The sequence below is a fragment of the Kryptolebias marmoratus genome, linkage group LG19 (genome assembly GCF_001649575.2).
Source record: "Kryptolebias marmoratus isolate JLee-2015 linkage group LG19, ASM164957v2, whole genome shotgun sequence".
In the NCBI taxonomy this organism is placed as follows: Eukaryota; Metazoa; Chordata; class Actinopteri; order Cyprinodontiformes; family Rivulidae; genus Kryptolebias; species Kryptolebias marmoratus.
In genome coordinates this window covers 11,780,200-11,803,613 of record NC_051448.1, presented here as the reverse complement: position 1 = coordinate 11,803,613, position 23,414 = coordinate 11,780,200, and the positions used below count along the sequence as shown (strand labels likewise).

The window sequence follows — 23,414 nt, the reverse complement described above, 5'->3', positions numbered from 1 at the left end:
ATATCTGAACCAATGGCTTGGTGTAGCTCCCTCAAAGGAGTTCAGGGCTCTCTGCTCCACTTCCTCCATGTAGAGGTTAGCCACAATCGGAGACACTGGAGATCCCATGGCGCAACCATGTTTCTGTCTGAAAAAACTGTCATTAAACTTGAAATAAGTGGTGGAAAGGCAGAGGTCCTTCTTTAAAAAGAAGAATTTAAAAAAAAGAAAGAAAGCTGCAAAAATCTAGACACCGCATTCAGGTCACATTGATTCAGATTGCCTGTGAGAAAAGCTTGTTTTGATTTGCTCACAAAACTGTCAGAAAAAAAAAGACAAAACATCAGCAACATAAATTACAAGCAAAGAGATTTCATTTGGTTTTGTCTACTTAAGAAATACAAATTTCATTTCGCATTATTCTCCAAGCTGCTTGACGCAGATATCATGTATGAGTACAAAAGGTCTTTGGAGTAAAATAATTCAATTTAAAAAAAAAAAAAAAAATTCCCTGGAGGTACCTTTAATGAATCGGTTCAAATGTGGCTCTTCAAGTAGAATTTCCTTTTCGGTGTAACGCTTGTTAAAGGCTTTCACTTCAAACGTCAAACCTGCTGCTGATCATAATGATGACGGGAGTTATTCTCAGTGGACTGTAAATGCATGAGCTAATACAGCTAATGCAAGCCAGAAGCTGGTGAAAACAGGCTGTATAGGAGAGACAAAAGTGGAAAACCTGTCAAAATGTGACTTAATTTTATGGCTTCATAATGAGAAACAAAACAAGAGAACATCTGCACATTAGGATATCGCTAACAATATATCGTGTTTGTTTAATCTAAGGCTGTTGTTTTATGAAGACACGTTTTAAAGTCATATGAGACCAGTATTTTTGACACCTACCTCATGGCATAAATAAGCAAATTGTCTTGACTTCTAATTGCCTTCCACTGCAGTTTTTTTTTTAATGCAAAACACAACCCTCGACTCTCTCATCGCAAGCCGTCCTCCAGTGACTCTGGGAATCATTAATTAAAAAGGATCACACTGATGTTTGCACAAACAGCAGTAAAACAGTCTCGTCTTTTCCTACTTAAGTAGCAGGTTTGGTCCTCAGAGGTGTCCAGAGAATAAAACGGGAGGGACAGCGAGGTTGTTTTGCAGCCGCGTGTCATTACATGCTTCAAATTAAAAGCCTGCGGAGACGTTGGTCCTGGATGATTTCCTGCACTCTATTTATAGTTGGCATCCCGGTGTGAAATTTGCTCTAATATTTACTCTGCGGATGTGATCAGTTGGTTTGTGGTTAGTTTTATGTTGTGCAGGACAACTGAGGCGGATGAGCAGACAATGATCTTTATCAGATGTTTATTTAACAGCTTTAATTCCAGGATATAGGGTTGCTCGTAAAAAAAAGCAATATCACCCATTTACTCTCAGAGAGTTAATGTCTTTATGAACATTGTTCTAGTTTTAAGAGCTGCGGATTTAATTGTTGTCCACTTTTACAGTATTAACTGGTTTACAAGCATCAAAGGGCTACAGAAAGGCTCTTAAAACTTTACTATGCACTTCCTGCCCATCACTAAAAAAGAAAGATAGGATCTGGTGATGACAAAAGCAGAGGGGCACACAAAACAACTCCAAAGAATGCTAATTCTGTGTCTGCTGGGTGTATTAGTAAGGAGTTTTGTTCCTGATGGAATTCGCTGGTTACAAGAATTTCAATTGGTGATAATATGTCACTCCGTTTCCAGCCTGCTGTGCCACTTTCAGAAGCAATCAGCAGCTTAAAGTATACAGTTGAGGTAAAAAAAAAACAGTTTTTAATCATTCCCATGGTTTTTGTGCCAGGTTCTAAAAATACATCTGGTTTTAAGGTGTTAGAATTAGATGATTGAAAATATGACACATTATACCATGTTATTAGCGGCAACATGTGGAAACAGCATAAATTCATTTTTATTGCTTTCATAGGAATAAAGAGTATAGTAGCCAAGGGATGCTAATCAAAAACCAAATCAGCAAGTGTCTAAAAAAATCTTTCTTTTTTTTTTTTTTACAGTTTGCTGCTCTGAGTTATTCAGGCACAATGCCAAAGAGAACAACATCAACAGTGGTCAAAGGAAAGCAAATTTGTAAAAAATTCCAGGGCCACCTCCAAAGACTTTGAACATCATCTTTCTGCAGTGAGGAAGACTGCTCAGAAAAGGAAAAACCTTCCAGATCGATGCCAGTCTTTACGTGAGGGGGACATCCCAGTTAAGTTCACCCAGAGGTCAGACTGCGCAGAACTCAGAGAAAATATCAAAACCCTAAGAGTCTAACCCCTTTAGACTCTACAGACCTGAATTAGCATGTCTGTTTAAAACACTTGGAGAAAGTTCTCTCTAAAGGAAACACAGCAGGTTTGCAGAAAGACATCCAAACCTTCTAGATCGATGTTCATTGGACTGACCAGACCAATGACCTTTGCTCCATTTGACTGAATTTGTGCAACCAGTTTATTCCTCTACATGTCAGAATTCATCCAGTTCATTCTGTCTTTCGTCTCATCATCAACCAACTTCAGGGACTCGGTGTTATAGGGAAAGTTACCAGGATGCTAACCTTGATATTAACAGTACAACGCACCACAGTGCATTCTGTGGAAAATGGAAACTATTTGCATGACAGACATATTAATACATGCACCTCCTCATTATTCTCTAGTTGTTTCATGTTGAGACCTGTACAACTAAAATGCAATCATGGTAAGATGTGTTCAAAAGCACAGCAAGACATTTCATGATCAAAGATGAAACAAGTGAAATGACAGGGTTTTGCCATTTTCCTGCCTGGTGGTGACATATCTGAGTTTGGTACCTTACAAGTTGCCAGAAAGAGAGTGAGCGCCTCTTTCATCTGTACGACTAAATAACTCCACTGCACACTGATATGCGTTTCAAATATAGGTTTCATATGCAAGCAAAACAGTTGAACTTGACTCAGAAGACAGACGCCAACCTGACATGAAACCTCTACAACTGCAGCTTATTGCTTACTAACAAGAGAGTACAGTAGGCCACAAGTTTGTGCTGAGAGGTGGTTGTTCAATAAGCAAGAGAGGTAAAGGAGACCATGTACCACCTCTTTCTAAAAGAGAACACCAGATGGGAAAAGAAAAATGTTGCACAGTAGGGGCATTGTGAGAAACACAGACACAGTTGGAGAAGATATTTTAGGGCTGTTCAGGGGGTGGTGGTAGCATATAGCTTCTACAAACTAAAAGCTTTCAATCATGAGCTTTTTTTTTTTCAAATTTAAATGTCAAAACTCTTAAATGTAGTCTGTTAGTCAGCAAACCAAAGATAAAAAAAAAATTATATATACTTGAATATTTGTCCATTTCCCGCAGATAATATTTATCAATGCTGTTGCACTCAAACAATTTCGGTGGTGGAAATTTAACTGAGAAGCTTTCTGATCAGAAAAAAAATCCTCTAAGTTCAGTCACCATTTAGGTAATGCTGGAAAGGATTGAAAAATGATCCGTCACTCTGTTTAGGAATAAAGACTCATGTCCTCGGACTTTGTAGGAGCCATTTATCTGTTTCTTGTTTGTTTTTCTCCACTAGGGGGTGTATTTCATTGATGTATTGCTGGGATGGGGTATTTAAGGTCAGGTGTGTTTCTACTCAGGTGTTGCTAATGGTAAGAGGCAAACAGTTTTCTACTGTGCTTAATATGCGAGTTCATGTGGACATTTTGTGTTGATGGAAAAGGACAAGATGAATGGATGCTTTAAAGAAAATAAATGGCTTTACGATTTATAAGCCGACAAGGAAGATCTGCATGGCAAGTTTAATTAAGCGCACGTACAAACAAGACCCACCAGGAAGAACAGCAACCAGTAGCGCAAAATATAGGATTTAGCCGCTACAGACTTCATTTAAGGAGCTTTAATAAGGCCATACAAATGCATACTTATACACTTCACTATGGAATAATAAATCAAAGTATGTGGTAAAAGAGAGCCAACAAAAGTAGCATTAGGCATGCAGGCTGTTTACAATCACCTGACAGCTACAGTTTGTCTTTGATTAGAGGTCATAAAGTACAGCAGTAACTCCCTCACTAAGTGTTCATTAAAAATGCCTTGAATCATTTGTATGGTACAACTCAATGGCCACTTTTTGTCTGTATATGACAGCTGGGCTGGAGTTTGTTATGACTTTTAGACTCCCATATACAGTAGCTCCAACGTTTGGAGGTTAATATCTACACATTAACTTGAATAATATTGAATCCTGACTTGTTTACATTTTTTTTTTTTGCATGATGAATAAAAAGTAAAATACGACTACATGAGAGAGGAGACAATAAAACTATAAAATGTAAAGTATGATAAGAGGGATTACTATAAACGTAATATGAGGTGCATAACAGATCACCAGGGAGAGTGTAAACATCCCCATAACTATACCAATACATTAATAACACTAACACTTATATTAGACATTTCCTCAAAGCTATTTATTCTCACATCACTCAGCACCAAGCAAGCATTGTTTTCATTAACAATTCAAAAGAGGCCCGTTTGTCTTTATGCTGACACAGATTTTCCCACCAGATCTTTTGCTGCATTTCAACACCAAATATCAACAGTTTAAATATATTCTGTTTAAATTTTGTATTTTTGCTTTCTGTTCATGGATAAGGCTGTGAACCCTGCTTGTTGTTGGGTAACAAAACTGCGTCTGAGGACTTAGAAACTTTGCCATCAATAATTGCACAAAAAGAGGCACTTTGAAGAGCTGAACACTGAAACACTTTAATATACGAGAGCATCCCAAAGGAAGGCCTCCCTAATGCAGTAAAGCATTTCGGACCCTTTCAGTTGTGTGATGGATGTTAGTCAGCTTCTCGGGCATCCCGTCTCTGGAGTACCAAGGTGAAGAAATAATCAATGTGAGTGCTTGGACTACAGATTTAAAAAAAAAAAAGTTTAAAAAAGGTAGTAAATAAATTGATCTCAACCTGATAAAATGGGAAGAAAAAGAATGAAAAACTAATCTTATCAAGAAATTAGAAGGGTAGGAAACAGGTGTGTAAAAATTATTCAAGTCATAATTTATAAAAAAAATATGTTCATTAAGATTTTACAATTGTTCAAATCAGGTGGAAGCTGATTTACCTACCATATCCCACTTTTCTTAACTGGGTTTGAACAATCTCAATTTGAAGAAGCAGAGTTTAGCTCTGATCCGATTGACGAGCTAATGGTTAATCTGAGCAGGTCCGGGACCAAAGTGGATTGCAGCTATTTTTAAACAACTCCAATCTTAAAAATTCTACATAAAACCTATTTATATGAACCTTTAGTCCACCATCAAATTTACATTTTACATCTGGAATCCTACAGTTTTCTGCAAGTGCGAATAGCAGCAGCATCGGCTTGCTGTAGCACTTCCTGCATGGATATCATATTTCTGCCAGAATAACTAGTGTGAAACTGAAGCTCCAGTGGAGCTCTAATGAATGTGGAACTAATGGTTGTGTAATGGTATCTAAAATACAGTAGCATTCACACAAACCACTGGGAAATCTTTGAGATTGAGTTGTTTCTTTAAGACGACAGCAATCCACTTTGGCCTTGGTCCTGCTAGGACAAGCCGTTAGCGGTGTCAGTCCAGTGAGATTTAAACTCTACTTCTTCGCACTGAGGTTGTTTAAAGAGCTGTTCACCACAGGTAAGCCATTAATTGTTCATAATTTTTCCACTTCAAAAGATTTGAACTACTCCTTTAATTAGTCCGTCAAGGATCATTTATGTGAAAGTTTCAGGTGAGATTTTCTGTGCTTTGTTTCAGCTGCATCGATATGCACAGTGGAGCTCCGCTTAGCACTGAGGTGCAGAGATCTCCCACTCTCCGTGTGAGGATCTACGTTTATTTTTAGGAGTGGATTCTTTTGCTTTTCGTGCTGAGCCCAGATAAGGACATCATGTGTCCAAAATGGTGCGGGGAGCTGAATTTTTCAGAGGTACGGAACATGGAAATTGCATTTGTCTCTACGGGAGAGAAGGTTCAGACCACGCATGCATGCACGCACCTGCACATACCTATATGCACACACATGCAAAAGCCATCTGCACTGTTTCATATTTCTCTCTCACTCTCACACACACACACACAGTACACATCGCAGGAGAGTAACATGCTCATTAAAGCGGAGTGACGGCTCGGCCCGCTTCACAGACAGCTGCCATGGACATCAAAAAGACAGAGCCCTCAAATGTTAGGTCCTCACTCGACACAGGAAGCTGGGTTGTGTGTGGAGTGTGTGCATGTGTGTGTGTGTTACTGCAGTCGACTGAGCAGGCACCTCTCCCATGATAGGATCTCTCAGTTTCTCTGTGTTGCATAATTCACTTCACTTCAGGCTAGGGAAACAAGTTAGTGCTAAAAAACAATCCAAATGGGCTGCAGACAACTATATTATGATCAAGTTTGTATGTTTCAGGTTCTGACAAAAATTAGGTTTTCTCTTTAAAAAAAAAAAAATGAGTTACCAACTCCAGCCATTTATAACGCATACGTATTCTGAGGCACAAGAAAATGTTACACTTTTAAAAACACTATTCTCCAGTGCCTTAGAAAGAAAATCAATATGAAATATGATGTGGAGCCATTTTTAATAACATGAAGCTCAGCTTTTAAAAATCAATATTTGGAGACCGGAACAGTAAAAGAATACACCCACCAGGGTGTTTTTGTTTAAAAGCCACAGCATACAACATAAGAGAGAATCCAAATATCAACAAAACAAAAGAGTTTTGTCGTTCTTACTCGCCACCAAGGCAGGTATTTAATTCAATGTTTCTGCATGTGCGTGTTTGTCTGTTAGCAAAAAGTCTCATGAACCGCTGAACAGACTTTGATAGATTTTGCAAAAGGATTTCTTGGATGAACATCTACATCTGATTAGCTTTTAAAGTCCACCCGACTCAAGGTGGTCACCACAGCTAATTGACCTTAGCAGACACAAAAATAATGATGGCTCAGTCAGTTATGTAGATAGTGACCAAACATTTGGTGTGGTAGTAGCTGAGAGACATCCCCAACGCATACTCTTAGTGCCAACCAATGATGTCAGATCTTTGTTTAAAACTTTCCCATGCAAGGCGGTAGGCGACAAAAAACGACACAAGATTGTGTTGATTTGAAGCTTATAAGCAGCTTTTGCATTAATCTTGTTTATAAAAAAGAAAGAGAATTTAAGTTGCTGATGAGAAAGTCCTGCCACGACAGCACACACACAGACACACATACCTTCTTCAATTTTAGATCTTTCACAAACCCCTTCTTTCCACTGTCTTTATGCTGTCTCCTTTCTTCTGACATTAAACCCTCTGTTCAGTGAATCTCCAGCTACGTCTTGTTATCTTTAACATACAAGGAGAAACTAAGAGGACTCTGGGATTTTTAAGGGAGTAATAAAGAGGTAATATTTGAGGAAAGTGACAAATGAGCTCTAACATGGCTTTAATTGGGACCTGTGGTAAGAAAAAGCTGGAGACCTTTCTAAGCGACACCTGAAACACAGGAGGAGCACTTAGTGTGATGAAGCACTTGGCAACTCAGTCCAACTTTTCACATCTGCCTCGACAAACCAGAAACAATGGTCTGCTTTACCAACATCATTTGGCCATGCATAATGTCTAAAAACAAAGTACAATTTCAGATTAGCACTCTGAAGGAGCTCAGCTTGGAGGAACAGAGTTTAATTCTGACCGGTTTGATGAGCTAAAGGCTTGTCCGAGTGGAACGGAGACTAAAGCGGATCGCTGCCGTCTTAAACAGCTACAGTCTCAAAAATGTCCCTGTAGTTGAAGTGAACGCTATTTTAGAAATCTTTATGCCTTCATCGATTTTGCACAATTATTTATATAGAATTCTCGAGGTATTTGGAAACCTTTCAGTTCAGCTGGGTCACTTCCAGCAGAAATGTATCTCTAACAGATTATATTTATAATAAATTGTTCAATTCTTAGACAAAATATTCCAAACAAGAGGGACCAACCTCATTTATTTGAGCATAATAGACCAATTAATTGGCCGAATGAGTTTAACTGGACGATATTTTCCACTTTAAAAAACAAAAGATTTGTAGTTGATCTTGCTTGTACCTAATCAATTACCATGAAGGAAAATGAAGATCTATGCAGCAACAGTATACTCTATATATTATTTTTAAGTGTGCAGTGTATTCTGAGGGTTTTATTAAGTTAGACAACTTATGTTATATTATGTAAATGAGACATATTCACCAAAATCTAAAAAAATAAAACATAAGAAAAATCTGTGTGGCACATTGGTCATCAGCTGCCTTGATTTTTAAAGATCAGCATCAGTCATAGAAAAACTAATCAGTCGACCTCTAGCATCCAGTTTATCGTCTCCATAGAGTTCAGTTTGAGCCGAAATGACAAGCACAGAGTGTCTTTATGCGACAGAATGTGAACATAAGACACTTCAGCCAGAACAAACGGAGAGGGCACAGAAATGGACAAGCACCACTATTCCTAAAGCTTCACTACATGCATGGATTAAACAGGAATTAGTCCCACCTGGTACTGTTTGATAGTAGGAGCTCCGATGACAACAAAAAGCCTTTTAACATTTGTCTGTTTGCACGTGAAACCAAGTGGAAAAAAATAAGTCTGGCACAAACAAGTCTAAAATAACGGCTGCTTAGAGCTGTCAGTGAAGTGCCTCTGCATTTGACGATAATCCTGCTAATAAGATTGTTGGGCAAATTTAGTTCGTGGACTGCAGTTTTCCTCTGAAGTGGAAAGAGTCAAAAGGTCACACTCTCACACTAAATCCTGTTTTACTTTACGTCTTTCAGAAAATAATCCTCGATGTTTGTATCTGTTGAGTGGAAAACCAAAAAATACACTATCTTGGGGTGTTAATAAAGCATGCTTGTCAAGCTGAAACTCAAAATAAAGCCATTTTCTTATTATCTTGTAACCATGGTGAGCTTCCAGAATCATGACTTCAAAAAGGCTCTGGTGGAAACGCAAGAGTTTTAAATTGCTTAAGTTAATCAGCCCAGCTCAAGCAATCGATATCACACAATGTCTGCATCCGGTGATCTTTGAAATGAGAAATCTATTACACAAGTTGCCTTCCTCAAAGTCTGCTCCATGAAAACTCATTAGAAACCCTTTATCATCGCATCTATCCACAGCCCGGTGAGATTGATGAGCGTGTCAGTATGAATTATGAAGGCAATGGCGGTAAACCTGCAGAATTAAATCACAGTAAATTTAATACAGATTGTTCTTAGCAGTGTGTATGCATATGGAGCTTGGTAAGTGCAACACAAAAAAAAATAAAGGGGTTTCTTATTTTATCCCTGATAGAAGTTACCTGAGACAAACATAATGGAAATGAGAAGTTTTCAGCTTTAAAGTTAGCTCAAGGAAACAACAGATTTATTATGTCAGCCTCTGAAACAAAGAGGAACGAAGCGACAGTAAAGCCCAGGGTTTATGAAGCCGATAAGCGGCAAAGATACGTAATGAAGGCATGTTAATCTGCCCCGGCTGGCTGTTGTACTGCATTAGTGCTTGCAGCTACAGTGCAGAGTTTAAATAGTTATTTTTTGATGCACAACTCTCATTGAAATGTATGCCTGAAACAGGAACTGTCTCTTGCCAGACAACAAACGAGAAAAAATGTGAGCATTTAAAAAATAAAACTGCCAGTAAAGTTTGAGGCATTTTATATATATATATATATATATATATATATATATAAATTTGTAGATTGCTAGTCTGAGCTCCACAAACTGATGGAGCTCAGACCAGCTCAATAAACTCCGTGTAAATTGCCATGTTATTATAGACTATTCAAGAGTGACTGATTGCAGGTAAAGTCCCCACAGCGATCTCAAAAGATGCGAGATCTCCCTCTCCCCCTTGAACACCGCTGAAATACCCTCTTAAACTGAGTCTATGTTTCCCATAATACCCCTGCTGTGGAACGTGTCCTTTCTTTTTTCTTTTCCAACCTGGTGTTCTTTTAAGAAGAAAAATAAATAAATAAATAAATATGAATACAACATGATGTGACATATTTGGTTAAATAAAAAACAGGGAGTTCTCCTAATTATTTGTTTGTCTGGCTTGATCTTTAAATATATCCTTTACCATAATTAAAAGGCCCTTTGACAGCAGCAGCACTCACACATCATGTCAGGATGTCACCAGACTCCCTGACTCATTGGTTTTTGAGTCCTAACGAGCTGAGGATGGATAATTGCTCCTCGAGAGCAGTGGTAAGTGACACTGGTGCTGCCTGCACGTCATTCATTCACAACCACTGTCACAAGCCACCTACGACTGCAGGCTGTGTTCAGTGACAGAGTTCTCAAACAGTTCAAGCCAATGTACTGTGGGTCCACCGACTTCACGTCAAGCTTTGATCTAAGCTGCAAAGCAGCGCAATAAAAATGTTATTCTCTGCTTTTTAAGTTGATAAAAAAGGTGATAGAATACCTTTTTTCCATTTTCTTCTTTCATAACGATTGCACACGTTGCAACAAAAGCACGACATGAAACAAAGACTTCATCGTAGATTACAAAGAAAGGGGGCGAAAAAACAGAAGGACAAAGTCTGATTGGATTAACATCAGTCTGCGTTCCAAAACTGAAAGATTTAGATTGAAACTGACTGCAAAACAGAACAATACTTGATCTCGAGGGCAAAAGCGTCTGACTGAAACTCAGGAAACTGCCGCACTGCTTTAGTTTGACATGATCCAAAGGGATGGCTTGTACTCCAAGTACATACAATGTCCTTGTCCATCCTGACACTGGCTCTGACCTCAGCACACACCAGAGAGCCTCAAGGGGCAGCAAGACACTGCTGCAGCATATGTCAGATTTTCTCTGAAGAGATGAAGCCCAGCTTACAGTGACATTAAGATCAAATTTAATTCATCTAGCAGCAGAAAAATATCATCTTTCTGCTTTTTTTTCCTTCTATAATCTTGTAGTGTAATATCCCATCATCAACAGTTTGTAATACCATCAAAAGAAAGCTCTGCGCTCAAAGGACAAGACCGAAAGTCAATATTGGATGCCTACGTTCTTCGAGCCCACGGGCGGCACTCCATTAAAAACAGGCCTGATTCTGTTCTGGACATCACTGCATGGGCTCAGACAAATCATTGTCTGTAAGCACAGTTTGCCACATCATCCACAAATGCAGGTTAAAGCTCTATCTGTCAAAGAAGAAGGCAGATGTGAACATCATCCAGAAATTCTGTAGTCTTCCCTGGGCTGATTCATCTGTGATCAGATGAATCGAAATTTGAAATTCCTTTTCAAAACAACAGATGCCACGTCCTCCGTACTAAAGAGGAGAGGGACCGTCCAGCCTCTTATCAGCGCACAGTTCAAAAACCTGCCTCTCTGATGGCATGCAGGTGCATTAGTGTCTATGCCAGTGGTCTCCAATCCTGGTCCTCGAGGGCCACTATCCTGCATGTTTTACTTGTTTCTCTGCTCCAACACACCTGATTTGAATCAATGGGTGATTAACAGGCTTCTGCAGAACATGAGGAGGTGATTTAACCACAGAATCAGGTGTGTTGGAGCAGGAAAACAAGTAACACATGCAGGATAGTGGCCCTCGAGGACCAGGATTGGAGACCCCTGGCCTATGCGATGGGTTACATGCACACTTGAAAAGGCACCATCAATGCAAAAAAGTATATAAAAGCTTTAGAACAACATATGATCCCATTAAGATGACGTCTTTTTCAGAAAAGGCCTTGCATATTTCAGCAAGATGATGCTAAAGCTCATACAGCAGCATGGCTTTGTTCTAGAAGAGTTTTGATGCTGAACTGTCCTGCCTGCAGTCCAGACCTCTCACCAGCTGAAAACATTTGACACATCATGAAACAAGAAATCCAGCAAAGATGACCGAGAACTGTTGAACAGCTGGAATCATGCATCAGACAAGATTCCCCTCCAAGACCTCCTCAGTTCCTAGATGTTTACGGACTGTTGTTAAAAGAAGAAGGGGTGCTTCACAGAGGTAAACACGACCCTGTCCCAACCTGAAAATGACATAAATATATAAAACTGTTGCACAAATAATGGCCTGTTACTGTTTTTGTACAGTATTTAAGTTCAGCGACTTAACATACAGGTTTTGTTAGCTTTTTTTCTGTGTCAGCCGGAAAGACACAAATTATTGATCCTTTTCCAAAACATTAATCACACCTAATTTATGTGGCTGTGTCTAGCAGATGCGGCGTCACCTTATTTGCATTCTGACAGGCAGCTCTGACGCACCGCAGCATGTTGGCATACAGTCACTGTCCCCTCAGCAAATTGCCTGCTAAGTAGCTTCAGGACGCCAGCAGTCGCCCTTCCAGTCTGCGACCTGGCGTGTGTGCATATTTTCCCCAGCCTGATTCCTCCTGTGGCTCAGAGACACAAACTGCTTCTGTCATCAGGTGCTGAAATCCAGATGGCTTCCGCTTTGATGCTGTCAATCTGACTTTTTTTCATCCCCCGTCTTTCTGACACGGACATAAATAAAAGAAGAAAAGAAGCACGACACAGACTCTCCTGTGAACGGCGTGTCTTTTGAGAAGTTGATGCCTTTTGTCATCACAAAGTCAGCATAGTTTTAGTGTTATTTTACTTGGGTTGAAAACACACCTGAAACTATCAGAAATACTTTGAATGCTAATCATATTCGTTTTTTTTTAAAAATACAGCAGATCTATGCTTAAAAATTCAATGATTTCCTACAAAACCCAGAGACATTGAGTATATCTTTGTGGTGGTGCAATTAAGCAGTCGTGTTTAATGAAAGCTGGCATGAGCGCTGGATTATTCACAAAGCAGGAATTTTAGATGAGGCATAATCAGCATGTTAGCGTTAAGAAGCAAACAGCCAACATATCTGCAAGGAGAGAACATTCAAGACAACGTTTGACACGTTGGTGAGACAGAAGGGCTGCAGGCAGCGAGGCAGTCTGTCACTGATGGTGTGAGGTTTGTTCCCTGGTCCTCCTCTCAGGGTCTGCTGTGCTCCACACAGCAGAGAGGTAATGTCAGAATTAATAAGACTGCTTAGGTTTTTTGTCTAAAACACTTGTCTGTCAAGTTTTAGAGTAACAAACAAAATTAACTTGTGATTTGGGATGATTTGTTCCTGCTAATACTTAGTAAGTTGGTGTTTTCCAAACCACTTGACCAAACTGCGCCAGTGGATCCACTTCTAGCTGCCTTCCAAAAAAGTTGGTGTTTGACTTTAAAGCTCCAGCTTGTAATGGGGTCTTTGCGTGTAAGACTCACAACTATTTTTTGGACAGTTGGATGCTACCTTTAGGTGACCAGAAGATGTTGTGGTAAAACAAAACAAAACAAGCAAGCAGGACAACATACCCAGCCAAACCACAGTGGAAAATTTCAAATCGTAAAATCTAGACATCCAACAGGTACCCGGAAGTTAAAACCAGAACGGGACCAGCGAACTCGTAGGCTGGTTCCAGTACAATGTCCTTCCCCTCCAAATAAACGAATGGGACACTGTGCTTGATTTAAAAAAAAAGCATCTCAAATAAATGTTTTCAGGTGTTGACTCTTGCTGATTCACATAGTTACCGTGCTGCTGTATGTTCAAATACTCACTTTTCTACAATTTTTAGCTGTAATTAGTTTTTTTAGGGTTTAACAAAACAGTCATGTGACTGATTGTGTGTGGGGGGAAGTAGGGGGGACTTGAAGCCCTGCATCCCTAGTGCACAGACTCTGGTTCCAAAAATACAACACAGTAGCTCCCATAAAACAGAATCTCGTGACTTCAATTTCCTTCCCCGGAAGAAGGCAGGTCCGTTATGTTTAGGCTTCTTTAATGGTCTATGTTTAAAAAAAAACATGTGCCTAGTAACAATAAACACAAATGGAAAAAAGCCTCACCAACATAAAAGGCTGGCTAGAAGCTAAACATAGCAAAAGGTTAGCTAAAAGTAACAAAAGACTAGGTAAAAGCTAAAAAAGCATGGATAAAACTGCAGTTTCAGAACTCTAACAGCCCAATTCCTCTAAAGACAGTTTGGTCAACCATGTGTTTTGTTTTATTTTAAATGTGCTGTATAAATAAATTTCATTTGATCTGATTTGATGTGGCCACACCATTTATCTAAATTTTTCAAAAACAACAGAACATCAAAAGGATAGTTAAAAGCTACAAAATAGCATTAAACATGAGCTAAAAGCTTCCAAAGGGGTAACTAAGAGTAACAAAGGACAGCAAAAAGCTAAAAGTAGCAGAACAGCAGCTAAAAGCCAAAAGTAGCATAAGAAGACAAAATTAGAGCAATTATGCTGAAGCAGATATCACAGAGAACAATGCTTTTGAACACGTTCTCAGTGTATCTGAATCGGGGAAAATATTAGTAAATAAAGTACAATATTTTTGAAAAGTGAAGCAGAAGTCATGACACCATCCCCTGAATGAGCTGACTCAGCTTTCACACAACAAGGCAGATGTTTCCAGCTCACCCATTTTAAACCAAGGCACACACACAAACATTTACTGCTCTTTCTTTAAGACGGACAAAAACTAGCTCTATACTGGCACGTCTCTTTTGGAACCAGCTCCCCGAACCCCGTGGCTCACTTTCATGCTTCGTGGTTCCCCAGGTGTGCCGCGGGACGCCGGGGCTCTTAATGATGGCTCTGCCGGCGGATTTCAGAGCATCCATCCCGAGGTGTGTCCGCTCTCTCCGGCAGGTGGGCTGTTGTCGCTCCCCTCTCCCTCGGTCCGAGACGATGCCGCCGCGGATGGGGGCTTCGCTCTCGCTCGACGACGGCTTCGCGACAGAGACAAAGAAGAAGAGGAAGAACAGATCCCAAGTTTTCCCAGCCGGGAGTCTGCCTCCTGCGCTCCGTGTGCTGCCGGGGACACGAGCGGCTGGAGGCGGACACGCGGAGCCCAGGCGCCGAGTCCAAAGTTGAGGGCGTGTCCTTCACCTTCAGAGGCTGAACACCTTCCTCCTCCAGAATACCTCACCTATCACCGTGTTAATGCAACACACTCACTCAGTGCGGAAAGCCTTATGAGCCACCTTTTTAATGCTGATTTTATTTTTTATTTTTTTATTTTATTTTGCCTTGTGACTAGCCAGGTTTCTTGTCTTTGTTCATTATCACAAATTGCTTGTTTATCCCCACACTATGGTGTAGAAATATATAAATAGCTGCATTTTCACAAAAATAAAGTTTATGCTATTTTGTTTAACTGCAATCCAAACTACAATCAAAGCTGAACCTTCTTTTTGTGTTTTGGCGCCCCCCAGTGATCACAACTTGTTCCTACATTAATTGAAGAATTTTTTTTTTAATTTTTTAGAAATTTTTCCAGGGAATTGTAATACATTTCAAAACATTAATTATTTAGGAATTCTGGCTCAGATATTCAAACACATAATTCATCTATGTGAATGCAAGATTTTAGTCAGATTGCAGTTTGTTGCAGTCAATTTCTGTTTTGACTTTTGGTAACATACTTTGAATACATGGTAAAAATGTGCTATGCAAAAAAAAAACATTATTATTATTATTATTATTATTATTATTATTATTAGTAGTAGTAGTAGTAGTAGTAGTAGTAGTAGTAGTAGTAGTAAAAGTAGTAGTAGTAGTATTTGAGTTGTGGTGTTTACAATAATTCATCACACGTGCATTAATTCAGACTATAAATTGTTTTGAGTCATGCATTCTTTCACCCATTTATTGTTTTTTATGAACAGAGATGTCCCTGGAGGTACTTAGCTAGGTAGTGCATATACAATAAGTACATGCTTTGTGTCTCTACTATAATTCTGTTCTCTGAGCTGGCTGGTCAGAAACTCAAATTAATTTTAGACATTGCTCCATCCTCCATAATAAAGAACATTGATTATGTGGTTTGTTGTCTGTGGTGATACGGGGTACATTTGTGCACATGACATTGGCAACATAAACATTTGTAAAGAGGACAATTAAAGCTAAACGAGATTTAGTATAATCTAATTTTAGAGAAACAAGAGCTCCTCTGAAGACAACGTGTTTTTTCAGCATGACAATGTAAAACCATGTTGTTAAGCAACATATAATAGAGCTAAAGTGTCCTGCCAGCAGTTTAGACTTCTGACTTATTAAAAAAAATTTGAATAGAATGAGCCAAAATATAAAATTAAGATGGCCCCATACCTTTTGAGCAACTAAAATCCCACATCAGAAGTGACACAATACAGTCTTAACCAAAGCACTATGTCAGCGATTTCTTATAAAACTGTACTACTGGTATTGGATTAATGAGCAAACTGAGCATTTGAAAAGTTAAAATTAATAAATAATGAAATTACGTTATTAGCCTCTGTAGCCTAATGTTGGTAGCCTAACCATCAAATAAAGTGCAGTAAACACAGAGTGTTAACTGATCACGAGAAGGTTTTGCTTTAAATTCGGAGGAAACAAGCAAAAATGTTTGACTGTAGCCAAATGAATGTACAGATATAGGGTTAACTTCACCACATGGAGCAGTTTAGCTCCAAACAAAAAAAATCGTAGGAAAGAACACACTCAGTCTAGATCTCTCCTTCATGGTGAAATCTTTATTTAATTAATTTTCAAAAACCCAGCATATGTTCCCATGTCAAGTTTCCCTTTACATTTATTTCACACTCAGGAAGAAGTGCACGTATAGTCATAAAGTCCTCACAAATCATCTAAAAGGGATATGTTTAGCCTGCACTGGCATGCTGCTGTTGTAATTCCGATGCTCTTCATGACTTTAAAGAGTCTTTAAGTTTATGTTGTAACGCTCCCGGCAGCAAACCTCTGCTGCGGCTGCGCAGACTTCCTGTGCACGTGGACCTGTTAGTGTGTGTGTTTGAATATGCATTACTGTGGTGTAACTGAGGCGTTCCTGCAAAGCAGTCCTCCGTTAGAAAAAGCATTTTCCTCTCTTCAGTGAAAAAAAAAACGACCTCTTGAAGGCTGAAAGCTGCATGACAACAGCATTGCAGAAAATGTTACCGCGCCTAAATGGCTTCTATGGAAGACCGTGGATCTGTGGTTAAATTTATAATCCCTTGTATTTCTAAGACCCTCTATTCAACTTAGTGAACATTGTGCAACATGCATCATCTGTTTAAAGCTCGCCAATTCATCTGTGAATTGTGGCCATATTCATTTCCTGTCCTGCATCATGGCTTTTGAAACTTTCTATGTTAACTCATTACCAAAACCGTTTTTTGGGGGGGAATCCCAGTCCCCAATAAAACAAAACATGCTTGTATTTGAGGACGTCTCCTGCAGGTTAAGTGACTAAAAGAGGACAGTTACATGAAAAAAAGATTTAAAAACAGAGGAGGGAGTAAGGTAGTTTGTTTCAGAAAGGATAAAAACAGTCAGAACTAGCCAGCTATTAGTCTTTCCTGTCTGCTTTACAGTTTTTATGTTATAGTCTCATGCTCATCCATACACATTCATCTTTTTTTTCATTGGCTCTCTGAGAACCCACAAAATCCTTAGACATTGGAGGGCGAAGGCATCTGGTGGAAGGTCCCATCATTGAAGCAGAAGGGGTGACCTTGGCTGAGAACTCTAGAGTCCATCCAATGATAGGGTCATTTTAGAAATTAGTCTGTTTCCATAAAATCTGACTAAATCAAGTCCTCATACATCAACAGTTTCAAAGACAGAAAAAACCATCTCTTCGCTTCCCCCTGCTTTCCCTACCGATTTCTCTCTTCCATTCGGCTCCTCTCTCCGTCCTCGTCTTTCTTCCGGCTCTGAGGCACACGGGTAGTCCTGGGAGTGTCCCAGAGACTCTGCTGACAGACTTCGGCTGGACAGGACGCTACTTAAACTGGACTGACGGGCACCTCTCGGGTGAGTTTCGATTTCCACGCAAACTTCAATGTTGGTTCTTTCTCTGCAGGGAGAACGGGTAAAAAACAATTATATTGATTTACAGTCGCAGTGACGGGCAGCTTAATCGTCAAACAATACAATCAGGAGTCTGGCTGGTCCCCAGATCATTATATGACCCGAAATACACAACTAGAGGTGAGAAGTACAAGCATCAGTGTGCAGAAGAACAAGGAGTCCTGCAACAAAGGGCATGAAGATTTGTCAAATAACATACCTTGAAAATATGAACGACTTACCTCAAACTAACTGCTTGTGCTTCATCAAGCTCGCTGTCAGGCACAACAACAACCTCGCAGTCAGACTGACTGTCCTGCTGGGTGTATCCATGGCGTTTGGTAGCTTCATCCACTCCCACGTACTTATCTAGCTCTGGGGGCATGGCGCTTGTACTCGGGAGGACGCCCACTTCCTGTACACTGACTCGGACTTCCTGGACACTGGTGTCACTGACCGTCGGGTTGCTCTGACCCGTCCAGTGATCACTGACTACATGAGAGAATAGAAGATCTATAAGAGAAGTTGAAACTCAATCAGATCGGGCAGGATTTTGGGGGAAAAAGTTTTAGCCATATGACAATGAAATCAGTGTTGGGTAACGTGATAGCCGTCCTTCGTCTAAAGCACAGAGGGACTGTACTCACAGTTGGCCAAGTCTTCCAGCTGTATTTTGTGTGTTTCGGGGGGCTCACTCTGCGGCCGACACCAGCCGTTTCTACAGAGCGACATGGGCACGACCCCATAGACATAAGTCAGCATTAGCGGCACGCCCACACCTACAGGACAACAAGAAAATCTCATTACATAAAGAGATTCGGGGAGTCAAACTTGTAACATAAAACTTCAATAAATATTCAGTATAGTAAAGAACCACAGCAGGATGCAACTTTGGGTAGACTCTTCATGCTCAACTTTGAAATGAAACACCTCAATTTTGCTGTTTTTTCCCATCTTCCTTATCCTCTGTATTGTACTTTCATGGACTGTAGAACTTCCAGAGAAGACAGAGGTGACTGCAAATGTAGAGTAGTGCTTCCACTGATTGGTAAACACATGTTTATTGAAACAGTTTTCATGTTTGCAACATGTTTAATAGACAAGTATGTATAAATCTGGTTTATAATTTCATATAAACAATCCACAGTAATAGGTTTACATGCTTTATTGTAAACCTTTCCTATTACTGATAGATAAATAGATAGACATATACTTTACTGATCCCAGAGGAAATTCAAATCCAAAAAGACTGAACATCATAACCTCGTGAAAGGTTGTATGCAGGAAAAAACGCAGGTGTGTTTCAAGGATTAAATGTTTAGACCTAAACCTGAGAAGCAATAGGTTCTGTGGTGGAAAATATATATATATGACTTTGCTGTTAGGCATTTTACATTAAAACACTAAGTGTAAGGTTGAAAAAAAAATATGACCCCATGAAGATTTTTCATAATGTACTACAACCACAGTAGCATATAACTACCACAAGATGGCGCCATTCTTTTCTGAAAGAGGACCTGGGCTCTTTAAACTCCAAGTGGATGCAGGTAAATGCAAACAACAGTCACAGCATCAGAAAAATTAAATAACACAGTTTCGACAAAACAATTAAACACATTGAGATGCACTGTTTTGTCAAAATACAGTCTCATTAGAACAGATACTGAGGTCAGTGACCAGACATTAAAAGTTACATTTTTATTTTGATTTATGTGCATTCTTTTTCAGAACCTTCTCAACAAATGCTTCCAGAAAACCCTGCAGCGCGATGATCAGCAGCCTTGATGTGCTGTGTAATTACGTAACTCGGTCCTCTGATAGGAATTTGGGAACACAAAACAGAGTGCCAAACAAACAAAGGGACATTATTAGCAGAGCCAGAACACTGAGTCGTTATTGACTCAGCGACAGGGTGAAACCGGGGTGGGAGAATGAGCCAACCAAGCACTCGGCTTACACAGAGGGATGAGCAGATTTGTTACACTGTGTGTGTACTTCTTTGACAAAAAGAGCAAAACAATGAAACATTTGTGCCTGAAATATGAAAGGAAAAAAAAGTTTAAGCAGTGAGTGCAAAAAAAACAAAAAAAAAACAGAAGAAATGTAAAGATAAATGAAGGTTCAGAAACAGTAAAGTATACACAAGGATAGAATTAGAGATTAGGTACAATGAGACAGAATTTGTGTTTTTGTAATACAGCACAAGAGAGACAACAAGACTGAAACCTCAAAAATTTCCGTCAGTCTTGAATGTTACCAAAATAAGTATGAGTCAACAAAATTCTACTTTGGAATATGTGTTGCGAAAGAAATAAAACAGCTTACACAGAGAAAAATAAAGGGATGAAATGTTGTGAACATTTAAATAGCTTTTCCCTAAAGTTTTTTCTCAGCTGCATGTAGTCTGCAAACAAAATTTCTGTTTATATAGACGTTTGATTAGAAATAAGCTTTTTTTTAAATATATTTAATCATTTTTACCAAAAGTTAGATGAATCAATAACAATCGCTGTCTCTACAAACTGCCAAACTTAATATGTAGAACAATAATACTAAATGTTACAGTAATCTATTCAGTGAAGCCACTTCTTTTAGTTATAGATTAAAACAAAAAGATGTGGTGGGTTTTTTTAGCATTAGAATTTTTTACATGTTACATTTCTTACCCAAATATCGCCCAAAAAGCTTTTGTCTATTTATTGACCTTTTTCAAAACCCCACACGGTTCTCATTAGGTGAAACGACTACATTGTTGTGGTTAGCTTAAACCAGTAGTTCTCAAAGTTTTCGGCAGGGGTGGGTGGGGGTGTTATGTTGCTCAATTGATATTTTTAAATTGAGCAACAAGTTATTCAAAGAAAGCGGAAAAGAAAGGTCACAATGTTACATTTCTTTTAATAAACATGCTTATTCTTCAGTTCTTGACGCATCGTTAACATTTTGTTCTGGTGCTTGGGGGGGACAATTTTCTTGTCCAAGGGGGGCCCTGACAAAAAAAGTTTACCAACCATGGCTGTTTTTGTTCTTACACTCAGTAAAAACAAGTTCTTATTTTGCCTTGTGATTTCATTATGTTTGCTACATTTTGAGGTATTTGATATTTTCCTTAACTTTTCCAAACTGTTACAAACACAAGCTGTTTTCTTATAAATGGCTGAAGATCAAGCTAAGTTGCTAAATCTAAAAAAAAGCTGTCTAAGAGTAAAGGAAACTGGATAAAGTCTGCTTAAAAAAAACAGTATATATGTCGCTAAAAATGTCTATACCAAAAAGCATAATTATGACAACAACTTAAAAGAATGTTAACTCTTCAACTATTTGAAGGGTGCAGGTTATCTTTACTTGTGTTGATGATACAGACAAGCAGCTAAAAGTAGATAGATAGTTTTGGTAACGTGAAATGTTAAATAGCACGTCATGTACGTGTGGATGCCCCCATCTGCTTAAGGACAATATAAAGACTATGATTGTGTTTTATATATATATAAATGTGCTCAGACGGAAACATTTGAAGTGGATTTTTCTCCTTACCGACAGTGACAGCTGCTATGACCGGCGACACGAACACTGACATCATCACCCCGCTTGCCACAGTCAAGTAGTGCTTACTTCCTGAGATACTGTTTTTCTTACAGCGGCCGTGGACCTGGAAGGCAATAAATGGAAAACAAATTACCTCATGGAAATTTAATTTGCTCCTTGTTGTTGTTCTCCATCTGTGCAATCACTTATCCACGTCCACAGATGCCTTTATGCATGCAGGAGGGGGGAAAGTAGACGGACTGCAAAACCAGCCATTACAGTGCCGCTAACACACAAACAAATCCATTCACACCTTTAATTACAATTGCAGGTTAGTTTTACTAAGATTGCTTAGTACACAGTGCCATTAATATGTATTAGGTGGAGCAAAAGAAAAATGCACTTTGCTGTCTTAACGTAATATAAGTTCATCCAGCTGGGTTTCTAATGAACAACATGCTGTGACATGAGCCGTACGGACTGTTGCTGCTGTCACTGACCTTGCGGCCCATGTAGATTGGTATGCCCACTATGATGACTGGGATGGCGATGCCCGCAATGAGGGAGATGACCACGGGGGCTCCAAGCAGCATGCCCACCTGCCACAGTACTTTGCGGGTTTGAGACCATGGCTTCTTCCCCCAAAAGGTACATCCTGAGGGACTGGGACACACAGCAAACACAACTGGTTTGATAAGTTAAGAGTTTACGTGTAATACTAGTTATTATTAGTCACATTAGCAGCAGTTCCTGATCAAAGGCAATGACAGCCTCTTGGTAGCCTTATGAAAATGGTATCTAGAGCCATTACATAAAAAATGTATTTTATACCTTAATTTTTGACTAAATACCTGAAAAGCAAGTGAAATTTCCATTATTTTGGGGTTTTGTCTCGTCAAGACTCAATTCTAAATTACAGCCAACCATCCACCCATCCATCCATTTTCCACTTTTTCCTTTCTGGGTTATGGGGGAGCTGGTGCCTGTCTCCAGCAGCCACTGTGTGAGAGGCGGGGTACCACCTGGACAGGTCGCCAGTCCATCACAGGGCCGCACGGAGACAGACGAGACAAGCAACCATTCACGCTGTCACTCACGCACCTAGAGACAACGTAGAGCTTAGAGCCAAACAGGTCTGGTTCACAAAGAGTCAACACCAACGTTGGCCTAAATGTTCGAAAAATTTGATATCCATTTGTGGCCGAGTGGTGTAATTCAAACTGCAATGGAGAACAGTTTAACTGGCTCCTGCTGTTTTGGTCTTATTAAACCCACGCTTAGCTTGTAGGAGCACAAAGAGCACTGAAGGGCAATGCAGTTTCTCAAACTATGCTGTTGTTTTCCAACAGCAAATGTCACTTCATCACTTTGAACGACCTAGTGGGAGGAAAATATAATGAGGTATTATGAAAGTGCTCTGTTGCTCTAGACCAGTAGATTTGCTGCACGATGCTAAAAGCTTTGCCCTTCTGTGGAGCGCTCTCTGTAATTTGCAGTAAGAAAGACAGATAAAGGGTGAGGGGAGAGGAGAAGGGGAAGAGCAGGCGGAGAGTGGAGCTATTGTTGTTTCTGCGCAGGAATAATCACAAACACAGATGACACACCGCCTTTTTTTAGATTAGAAACAACTAGCACATTTATAAAAATCTCTCGGTGACCCTAAAAAATCAGACTCTGAACTGTAGAAATATGGAGGCACAAATAGGAGAGTTACTGATAACAAGTCAACAGAAATTAACGAAAAGATCACCATTTAAACCAATGTGCCTTCCTAACAAGATATACAGGTGCTGGTCATAAAATTAGAATATCATGAAAAAGTAGATTGATTTCAGTAATTCCATTTAAAAAGTGAAACTTGTATATTATATTCATACATTACATACAAACTCATATATTTCAAATGTTTATTTCATTT

The 23,414-nt window shown here is 39.4% G+C and overlaps 2 protein-coding genes across 6 annotated transcripts in view; both read right to left on the bottom strand.

The window, feature by feature from the left end:
* Nucleotides 1-15,093, bottom strand: part of si:dkey-71h2.2 (low density lipoprotein receptor adapter protein 1) — a 44,917-nt gene extending 29,824 nt beyond the window's left edge. Inside the window, exon 1 of one of the 3 annotated variants that reach the window (XM_025008371.2) lies at nt 14,679-15,093. In XM_025008371.2, the coding sequence (XP_024864139.1) occupies nt 14,679-14,763 (85 nt within the window). In that variant the 5' untranslated portion in view covers nt 14,764-15,093. The remainder of the gene's footprint in view (nt 1-14,678) is intronic. The other 2 variants (XM_025008370.2, XM_017427369.3) reach the window with 2 other exon arrangements.
* A 1,526-nt stretch (nt 15,094-16,619) lies between these two features.
* si:ch211-278j3.3 (E3 ubiquitin-protein ligase RNF19A) overlaps nt 16,620-23,414 on the bottom strand; it is a 22,746-nt gene continuing 15,951 nt past the window's right edge. For 2 of the 3 annotated variants that reach the window (XM_017427231.3, XM_017427232.3), the window contains exons 6-10: nt 21,997-22,159; nt 21,506-21,620; nt 18,622-18,753; nt 18,217-18,487; nt 16,620-17,981 (exon numbers count right to left, since the gene is read on the bottom strand). In XM_017427231.3, the coding sequence (XP_017282720.1) occupies nt 17,723-17,981; nt 18,217-18,487; nt 18,622-18,753; nt 21,506-21,620; nt 21,997-22,159 (940 nt within the window). In that variant the 3' untranslated portion in view covers nt 16,620-17,722. The remainder of the gene's footprint in view (nt 17,982-18,216; nt 18,488-18,621; nt 18,754-21,505; nt 21,621-21,996; nt 22,160-23,414) is intronic. The other variant, XM_017427233.3, reaches the window with a different exon arrangement.